Source organism: Echiichthys vipera (genome assembly GCF_963691815.1).
Source record: "Echiichthys vipera genome assembly, chromosome: 8".
Lineage (NCBI taxonomy): Eukaryota > Metazoa > Chordata > Actinopteri > Perciformes > Trachinidae > Echiichthys > Echiichthys vipera.
In genome coordinates this window covers 21358408-21369606 of record NC_139833.1, presented here as the reverse complement: position 1 = coordinate 21369606, position 11199 = coordinate 21358408, and the positions used below count along the sequence as shown (strand labels likewise).

Genomic DNA, 11199 nt, shown 5'->3' with positions numbered 1-11199 from the left:
AATAAAATATAATATGATATAATTATATATCTTATATAATATATATATATATTATAATTAAAGTACAATTTTTAATGATAATAGTATTTGTAGTAGAAGCCTATAATGTCTGGAAATCTATATTTTACCAAAATATACGTCTGAAATGTTATATACTGTACATTAGACAATAGAATATGCTGACTGCTGAATATATTATACTTACATAAGATTTTTTTCTTTCTTGTTTTTCTTTTACAAATCCCTGTAGTGTTGTCATTATACAAATCTCCCCCAAAATCCATAAACTTCAATAAAGACAGGAAAATCAAGGGGTGTAATTATGGCTGACTTCCATTTAGCTTCTTCAGATTGAGCGCAGGCGCACCATCATACTGTCAGGACTCACTGGAAGAGCCATTTGTGATGTTATGGTTAACATCTGTGCTTTTCCTACTATCACATATCAAAATGGCTGCTGTGCAGAAGGCCTGTGGCTCAAAATGTCCCACACAGGCTCAAATGATCATCTACCAGTAGTCCTTTTTAATGTTGAAATGCTTTAATGTCACTTTAAGCTTTAACTTTAAGATGACAGTTAAACAAGGTCAATGTGCATGGTTGAATGTGTTTCATCTGTCTTAGCTTAGCGTGCTCGTTGCTCAAGTGGCAGTGATTCCATTAAACAGCACATGTGACCTTAATTGAATTCATTTTATTTGAATTTGCAGAAAGACTAAAGATGGGTCAAAATATTTAGAGCTACTGTCGTCGAATTGGACAGTTGTTACAGTTTTTCTCAATTGCTAAAACACTAAACCCTGTTGTCTGAACCAATTTCTCTGTTGCCTGAACACACTGATTGAATCAATCACTCTTTTGGCAAAACCATGAGCACTTTTCACCTGTTTAGACACAACTTACCAACACATTTTCATTGTGATGCACATGTGCTGCATAATGGTGAGCACAGGTGGCAAAAGTCAAACACAATTAAAGCACGGTTGTCACTACTTGAACACAACAACTCAAAATTGATAACACTTGTGGCTAATGATGTGAGGGAATATATAAAGCCAGTTCAGAGAGCACTGATTTGTGAGGCACTACAATGGATAGAAATCTAAGAGGAAGAGTTTGTGTGAGAGGAGGTCGAGGAGGTCAAGGTGGTCAAGGTGGTCAGCGAAGACAAAGAACAGTAATATCTGACGAAATCAGAGCTACTATTATTGACCATGTTCTTGTCCATGGTATGAGCATGAGGGAGGCCGGACAAAGTGTACAACCAAACATCGCTAGATTCACTGTGTCCCCCATAATCCGAAAATTTAGAGAAGAGAATAGGTAATTATCTTTTTTGACATTATAGTAAAGTATGTACATGTTGAGAGCAAATTACTGTATGACATATTACAGTATATACTGTACCACAGTATACTGTAAGTAAATATATGTTTCAGTACATCACTGTGCCAATGTACTGTAGTATTGTAATGGAGGGTTAGTCTTACTGTCTGTAGGCCTAGTATTCCATGTATATGTTTTGTAACTGCATGTTCTCTTTTTGTAGAATTGAAAGACTGTCACATAAGGGTGTGAGGACAGGTATGTTCTCCCCACACCAAGTGACCCTAATTCTTGATATGGTCCGTGAGGACAATGCCGAACTGTACACAAGTGGCAAATGCATACGGTTTCTGTTTGTTTTGAACAAATAATATGTGTACTGCAAAAGATCTTTGTTTTTTGTACTGTACAAGTGCTACATGTTAATGCACAAGATTTCTGTTTTTTGTCTTTGTGTAAAGTGCTAAATGCAAGTTTTTTTGTTTTGCAACATGCATTCAGCTTCATGTCCTGAGCATTGTGTTTTCTATTTTTCTATGTAGTGTTTAGTGGCTGCTCAGTAGTGTTTTTAATTTTGATTGACTTGGGGCACGATTTGACAACAAAGTTCAGTTTTGGGCACAGATTGAACTGTTTTGAGGTGAAAGTTTGGTTTTGCAAGAAGAGTCTGAGGTTTTGTGAATGTAGCTTGAAAATTGGGGTTTGTGTTTACAGTTTAGAGAAAAGGAGAGAAGCTTTCAAGAAATGTGTCTTAGCAATGGAGAAAAACTGTAATCAGGGTGTTTTAATACTGATGTCAGGACTAGCAACGCTAAACCTCAGACACACTATATAAGCAACAGAAAGACAGTTTAATGTTGATCTCTTTGCATAATAAGTGACACATCAATCAATTGAAATGATCACAACACATGCTCCAAATAAGGGACAGTGGACAGTGGTGAAATAGGCTATGAGGTCAAAGCTTAGTCTAGGTTATGATGAGACCTTCAGGCTGACGTGAGACTGAGTAAGACCCATCTGCTCTGCCAACACTAACTGGATTAAACCTGCTGCACACAGTGTGTGTGTGTGTGTGTGTGTGTGTGTGTGTGTGTGTGTGTGTGTGTGTGTGTGTGTGTGTGTGTGTGTGTGTTGTTCAAGGCAGTGGTAGCATTATGTCCTAAAGAAGCAGTCTGCTGTGTTTCCACGCACTCAGATGTTCCTGTCTGCAGTGTCATCCACTTGCTGCTACCATTTCGACCCCATCATGTCTTGATATCCTGTAGGCAAGTCTGTTACACACTGTAGTGTTGAGGATTCAGTGTTTTAGTCAGGGGCTCCATGACTGAGGGGAAAGATCTCATTCATACCGACCCTGATCTTCTGCGGCTAATCCTTGAACGTTTGACCTGCTGCCATCAGTACAGAAACACCAATTCATTTAAGAGCAATTCAAGTACTCTACCCAAAAGCACACTTTATTACATTTTGTATATGTTCTTCATTTAGCCAAGAGGGTCCCACTGAGATACAAGATCTCTTCTTCCAGGGAACAAACCAATTTCACTTTAGAACACAATGCTGTAAAAGCAACACAAGGGAAATAGTAAAAGAAGAGGGACATGCAGGCCATACCAAACAGTCAGTCAAGGATGACGTGAAACATAAACATGTTTCTTTTAGGGCATAATACATCTTTAAAAACTAAAAAACTTTAGAAAAAACCCTTCCTTTATAGACTTACCCACTAATCTCAGATTGTTAGGGTTAAAAACCATGCAGATTTTCTCATGCAGTATATGTGTTAATTGTTCCTATTCTAAATATTTACTGAACTATGCATACTAAACACTCTTGGAGCTGCATAAACTGGGTATGACAGGGACACTGTGATTCTTTTGGATTCAATATGAATGCACTGTACATCTATTCATGTGTGATTATATTATTCCCTAGTAGCCATTTAATTTTAGTGAGAGCACTTTTGAATTTATTTATTTTTGTTGGCAGTTTTCCAAGCCTTTATTAGTTAGGACAGACAGGAAATGGGTTGAGAAAGAAAAGCGGAGACATGTAGTAAAGAGCAGCAGGTCGGAGTCGAACCTGCAGCCTTGAGGACCACCCCCACTTTTGAAATTTGACCTCACTCTAGCATAAGCAAAGTCTTCTAAAACTTTTCAACCAAAAACTAGAGACCTTGGGCATTCAGAGGATTGATGGCCTTCCTAGTTATATTTACACATGTGGGAATATCCTGACATGTGCACATGCACATACTTCATGACAACCCTGCATTTGTCAGCGTCCCACTTAGGCCACTCTAGTAAAATAGTGCCACTTTCTGTAGTCTCAGTCAATTGCTTTGTATCTGAAAATCTATATATTTATTCTACAACATTCAACAATCTACTTCTTTTGAAGAATTGCCTTACACTGCCCAGTAAAGTGATAATTAGATTTTCTTAAAAGTGTAACAACAATTCCTCAAACTGCTTTGACAGGTCCACCATTTCTGATTTTTTATTTTGTTGTATTTTCTAAAAAAAAAATACAAATTTAAAACATGTCAAACAAATATTCACAGAGTAGTTCAATATTCACTCAGATGTCTATTCCGTTTGAAGAATCCCATCAGTTTTCATTTCATCTACTATTTGGGAAGATTTAATCAGTTATGGTATTAGCTGGCTACAGCACAGGTCCATCTTTAAAAAACGCTGTATCAGAGCAACATGACATACATAGACTTCGGAGCCGCGCTCCAAGTTTACTTAATGTATTAGCAGGAGGGTCAAGGTGAACCAAACTGAATGTTTTGCGGTGAAGAACAGATGGCAAGCTGCTGAGATTAGACGCTGACCTGCTCACGGCTTGGCTGAAGGTGTATTGATTCCACTGACGCCTCAGCAAAAGATAACAAGCTTTACATGGGACTTTAATGTCAGTTCACTTCCCCTAAATCAACCCTTCATTTCCCTGCATAACAAAGTGTGGCTGCTTTCAGCACATTTCAGCTGCTGTGCACGAGACAAGAATACATCTTTCTCAGCTGATTTTAATAAAAAATAAGGTTATAAGTGACGGACATAATGTTTTATAAGTTTATAAGTTACAACAGCACCTAACATAAGTTGCCATAACTGATTCAAAATTCTAAGTTTCTGAAATGGAATAATGTATTATAAACATCAATAATACACTATAGCAAGACTTTATAACAGTGCTATGAAAGGTTGTATGCCTTTATATGCCATAGGTCATGGTTGTTATAATGTGCTGAGTAACACAGAAATCAGATTCTTATTTCAAACACTCTTGTCATGTTTGCATTGAGCTATGAAGCATTATGAATGCTGAATTATTATGACCCCCACTTATAATACCTTATAAACTCTGTCATAAGTTGTCATGGATGTCTCTAAACATTCATAAAGGGGTTTATAAAGCATTATAAATGCATTATTATTATCATCATGAATGTGCTTATGATTTATTATAGGCATGACCTTCAAAGTGTAAAGGAAAGTGTCCCCAAAATAAGTTTGATAAATGTCTAGAAACAAATGATTGTGATCTTTAAATTAAGTAATATTAATCTCTACGGCTGGATATTTTGCTCCATGTATCTTAAGATGCATGACTTCAGAGTAAAGTTGTGTTTGTGTAGATGTTCAGGTTAAATCCTTAACAATGTGGGAACGCAGCAGCCGGAGGTCAGATTAAAAGAGTTAGGTGCCAGTTGGCTACGTGTGAGCCAGGAAGGAGTTAGGGCTTAGAGACGGATCAGTGTCTGAGGATATATAAACCAGCTTAAACAAATAGTCTTCTATTGCTCTGAAGTCGTCTCTGACTGTAGGACTGGAAGTGTCCCGACATACAAATTAAATTTGCTTTAAAAAAACAAAGAGGAGTCAAAGACCTGCACAGGACATCTGTTCTGCATCTACTGCACATCTCCTTCATCTCTGTCGCGGTATACTCTGCATCAGCAGCCATGGTACTGGACGACGAGTGTGAAGCTGTCTTTGAGCCCCAGGTCACTGTGAGTATCCCGCAGGAGTTACGTTTTTAATTTACTGCTACAGGTGTGCTATGGAAGACTGAACCTGAACCGAAATCAAAAACAAATACATAAATAAATAAGCAACGTGATAAATTAATTAATATGCCATTAAGCTTACCAAAATAATATTACAAATAAATGTAAGCATTAGTCAAGCAATTGATAAAATGGGACTTACATTGATATTTCTATTTTAGCTTCTTTAGTTCCTTTGTTTATTTACCTTTTTTATATTACTTATTTATTTGTATTAATTCACCTATTTATTTACTTCCCTATTACATTTTATTTCACTTTATTTCTTTTTATACATTTTAAATGTATTTATTCATCTTTAAAATGAATTTCTGTATTATTTCCTTGTTATATTTTCTTCATTGTGCAAATGAGAGAACTGAGGCACACCAGAAATAAATAAATTAATTAAATGTATATTTAATAAATACATTTTTAAAAAATAAATGCAAAAATGTAATATATACATTATTTAAAATGGGAAAATGTAATAAATACATTTAAAAATAATAATTTGAATAAATCAAAGGGGAAATATATGGGGAAGTAAAACAATAGAGAAGCTAATTCAAACAGAAATATGAATTTCTGTCCCAATTTATTAATCAATAAATGCCTACATTGTTTTTTAATATTACTACTACTACTACTACTACTACTACTTTTAAGTTATATTTATCAAGTCATTCATTTATTTATTCATTCGTTTTGTGATTTTGTGAATTGGGTGTGATATTCTGAACAACTATCTTCAGCCACACACGCACACTGCAGCATGCATTAATGATCTGAATGTGTTTGTTTCAGGAGGAGCACGTGGACACTCACTATGGGAAAGTCCACTGCATCATGTCAGGAACCCCGAGGGCGAACCACCCTGTCATCCTGACATTTCATGATGTTGGACTGAATCGTAAGTTGTAATGATTGTATCCTGCAAACATTTAATAATAAACCTACTGTTTATACAAGTCAAAACAAGCACAATTTTTGACTGAAAATCATGATTAAAAACTACTCTGCCCTTAAATGTAATTGTTTATTTTTACTGCATTCTGTTGTTTTCTGGTCGTTTGCTTTGATGTTCATTATTTTTCTGCGCATTTATTCTGTTTGAATTGTATCCTCCCGTTCAAAAGGAGAGCATGCCCTCAATTACTCATTACTCAGTATTGAACAAAGTTTGAATAAATTATTTAAGATTGGCATATCACAGCTATCTGATTTATTTTTATCACTCACTTTCTTAATATCAGTGTACATTTTGAATATGAAATATTAATTTGTCTCTAAAGAAAGATTAATCTGAGTGATTTATATTTTTGTTTTTTATTTTCTTGTGCTGTTTTCTTATATTATGTTTCATATTGCTATCACATTTCATCACTTCCCTTCAATGCTCATAATTTGTCATTTTTTTGTCTTTTCTTCTCGTAGACAAGTCCTGTTTTGAGACACTGTTCAACCACGTGGACATGCATGAAATCATCAGAAATGTGCCCGTTTGTCACGTGGAAGCACCGGGACAACATGAGGGAGCCAAAACTCTGCCTTCTGCGTCAGTACACCGTCTTTATTATGCTGTTATTATACCATAGTTTAATATAGTGAGATGTGATTGTATCCCACAGCTGCTGATGGAAATGTTGCTCTCTGACCCCGCAGATATGCCTACCCTTCCATGGACCAGCTGTCTGAAGCTCTGCCCGCTGTCCTCAAACACTTTGGGTGAGTTCATCTGAAACTATTGATTTAAATGTTAGAATATTTAGGATTTATCTCAGTTTCTGTGTCTCTTGACGATTTGACTGTGTGCTTTGCAGGTTGCGTCGGGTGATTGGACTGGGAGTTGGAGCTGGAGCGTACATCCTGGCTAAATTCGCTGTGAGTTTCCATTTGTCTCTATGTCCCATTTGAACTCGAGACGGAGAGAGAGAATATAGTTTGACACCCATTTGCAAAATATAACTTTAAAATCTTTACTCTTTTCAGCACAGTTCTTCACTTGGATATCTATTGTTAATAGTTACTGATCTTTCCTATGGAACTGCTAGAAAGCCACTGATACATTTAAAGGGATAGCTCACCTCAAAATCTAAATCCATATTTTTCCTCTTACCTGTGGTGCTAGTTTTCAGTCTAGATTATTTTGGTGTGAGTTGCCCAGTGTTGGAGATATCGGCCCTTTCTCCAATACAACGGAACTAAATCGCACTTTGCTTGTGGTTCTCCAAGCATCAAAAATGCATTAAAAAAATTAAACAGCAATGTCCAGGAATCACGACTCGATCACCTCGAGATGGCACAGACTTGTTGTGAGCAGTTTCATGTAGGAACTATTTTCTTTCTACCCAGCCACCCCTCACCAAATGGAAGCTTACTGATGGACGAGAAGCTCATACTTGTCAAAGTATTAGTTTGAATATTATTGCCACTATGAGTACTCATGAGTGCGCCTCCTCTTGTACGATGATATGGCAATACAAACGTATTTTGGCACCAAAACCTGAGTACCATCTAGTCCCATTACATTGGGGAGAAGACAGACAACTATAAGGCCAATATTGCCAACTGGCAAAATGATAATGTATGGCTGTAGAAGTCAACAATGTGTTCTGTTTGTCCAAGAGTAACATGACATAAATATACTTAAAAAGAAATAAACGAGAGAACAGCTGAAAAATATGTCAGTGTAACTTATAATGAATATCGTATCATTAACCTCTTAAGTCTTCTGTTTGTGTGTGTGTGTGTGTGTGTAGCTGAATCACCCAGATATGGTGGACGGATTAGTTTTAATCAACATCAACCCCAGCGCTGAAGGACTGATCGATTCTGTTGCAAGCAAGGTGAGTGTGTAAGCGTGTGTGTGTGTGTGTGTGTGTGCGTGCGTGTGTGTGTGTGTGTGTGTGTGTGTGTGTGTGTGTGTGTGTGTGTGAGCATCTATTTCAAATATTGTGTAACTCCTCCTGTACTGATAGATATACAGTAGATTACTATTGATAAATTCTGACACTTTAGCTGATGGAGGTGTTTAGTGGCGCCACAAGAAAAGTAGTGAGAGTGTTTGTCCTTGTGATTGGTTCCCAATAAAGGCTATTATGTGAATATAGTTGAATGTAATTGTGTGTTTTATAGATCACCGAATGGACCCACACTCTTCCAGACACAATCATTGCACACTTGTTTGGAAAGGTATGTTACTCTTCAGTGATTGGCTTCAGTTACAGTGACAGCAAATTACCAAATAATAACACATATAGAATACATGATGATGATACCACTGTCTTACTATGTGACTGTTTTTTCAGGATGAGATTGAGACAAACCACGACCTCATAGCTACATACCGTCACCACATCACGACGACGATGAACCAGTCCAACCTTAGTCAGTTCCTCCGCTCCTACCACAGCCGCAACGCTCTGGAGGTGGAGAGGCCTGTTCCTGGAGCAGGCATCAATGCCAGGACCCTCAAGTTAGTACAACCATTCACTTTTAAAGGGGGTATAGCTGCAGGAACTTCAACAATGAAAAGGCTGATATTTCCGGCAAAGTGTCAGTCATCATTGCATCATTGTAACAGGCTCCATCAGTCTTAACTGTATCTGTCTGTCTGTTGGTTTACAGGTGCTCCTCTCTGCTGATTGTAGGAGATAATTCTCCCGTTGTGGAGGCCGTGGTCGACTGTAACTCTAAACTCAACCCCACCGAGACCACACTGCTCAAGGTAACCAGAGGACTGACTGACACACAAATGGAGCAAACAACCAAATTATTGTTTATAAAAATGTGAGAAAACCTTGGACAACATATAGTCAAGGCTGCAAACCTGTGAAGAACTAAATAAGATCGATCTGTTAATGTCAAATAGCAATATCAGAATGTGGAGGACTGAACCTGCCAAAATGAATACAGAAATAAATATGAATATTATATTATCAAACATAAATGTAGGCATTAATTATTCATTGATCAGATATAAATTGTGTTTCCGTTTTAATTAGCTTATTCTATTTAACTTAAAATGAATTCCCCTATTGCTTTACTTTGCCATTTATTTTTCCCTTTTATTTATTTATTAATTAAAATAATTTTTAAGTGTATTTATTTTTTCATTTTTTGCTTTTTTAAAATGTATTTATTTATTTCCGGCACATGCCTCAGTTCTCTCATTCAAATTCTCATTTGCATAATAAAGAAGAAATGCATAAATAATGTATAGAGAAAATAACACAGAAATACAGTCATTTATAAAAAAAAAATAATATCATACATTACACAATACATTTGAAGTGAATACAAAATAAATGCAAACGTACATTTAAAATTTCATAAAAATAAATAAATAGTTAAATAAACGGCAAAGTAAATAACAAGGGGAATTAATACAAAGGTAAATAAATATATAAAGGATTTGTGTTACATTTTATCAATGAATAAAATCATTGATTTACGTATTTATTTTTGATTGCGGCAGGTTCAGTCCTCCATACCAACACAAACAGTTTTACCTTGTAATTAATTGAACTGAAAGTCCCTTAACCCAACAGATACCAAGTAAAGCCTGTATCCTCTGACCTTTGCACTTTGCTCCTGTAGATGGCGGACTGTGGAGGACTTCCTCAGGTGGATCAGGTAGGTTGGGACATTTATTGACTACCCCAGGACATAACGTAGAATCTGCAACGCTGATTGGTTGAATATATATTTAATACTTTCTCATCTTTCTCTCCACAGCCAGCTAAAGTGATTGAAGCCTTGAAATATTTCATCCAGGGCATGGGATACTGTGAGTCAATATTACTTAACTCCAAACTATCTTAATCTTAAATTAGTGCTGCTACATCTCGACAGCTACTCAAGAGCTCAATTCTTCCTGTTTATTTCAAAAATTAACAAACAAACAAACAAACAAAATAAATAATCACCCGCGACCCCGACCCCGGGATAAGCGGTTGAAGATGAATGAATGAATGACTTCCTGTAAATAAGAATAAAAAAATAACAAGAGAATTTATTGCAGGTTGAATAGATCTATTTTTGCCAAAACACTGATGAAATATTGACCGTTTAAAGGCTGATGCAGAGTTTTACACGCCTCTCTCCTCTCTCTCCAGTGTCCAGTGCCAGCATGACCAGGCTTCGGTCCAGGACGACCTCCAGCTCCAGCATCTCGTCCTTCGATGGCTCTCGGAGCCGCGCGCACACCAATGAGCTGCAGCGAGGCCGCGCGCACTCACGCGGCACAGAGGAGAAGCGTGGGCGCTCGCACACTGACGTCACCATGGAGAATTTTTCCCAAACTAACGTGGACCACCTCATCTCAAAGTCCACTGAAGTGGCATGCTAGAGAGCGCACTCTGCACCAAATCGAATCATACCTCATTATATTTACCAGACAGCTTCCCTCTTTCACGCCCTTTCATCTGCACTATCTCTGCACGACTTTGCTTTGTGTCTCAATATTTTACCCATCCTCCATCCCTAGTCTCTCCATCCAGCTGCTCTCTTCCTCTTTGAACTCTGGCTGTATGTCTCTACCTCTCTTTCCTTCTTTGCTGCGTTTTTCCCCCGCTGTCCTCCTTAATGTCTTTGTCTACTTCCCTTTCTTTACTTATCATGATATACAGAAGCAAAATGTGTTCTTTGAAAATGCACATTCATGTATAATGAGTGTAATGCAAATGTAAAGAAACAGTAGTGTAAAAAATGTGATGTTCATAACTGTAGGAATGTGTATTGATTATACGCTGCTGTGACAGCTGTGTGTTATTGACTGCAGGAATGTGTTATGGACAAAATGTTCAAGT

General features: G+C 37.1%; 1 protein-coding gene across 1 annotated transcript; it reads left to right on the top strand.

Moving 5' to 3' along the window:
• Nucleotides 1-5302: 5302 nt before the first annotated feature.
• Nucleotides 5303-10739, top strand: LOC310950343 (protein NDRG1-like; the record flags this gene model as incomplete). The annotated part of the gene is made up of 12 exons (XM_083918088.1): nt 5303-5350; nt 6194-6299; nt 6824-6944; nt 7052-7114; nt 7210-7270; nt 8149-8235; nt 8525-8581; nt 8698-8864; nt 9017-9116; nt 9989-10024; nt 10127-10178; nt 10507-10739. 12 exons carry the CDS (start codon nt 5303-5305, stop codon nt 10737-10739), a joined length of 1131 nt encoding a protein of 376 aa, XP_083774214.1.
• Between the last annotated feature and the right edge of the window lie 460 nt (nt 10740-11199).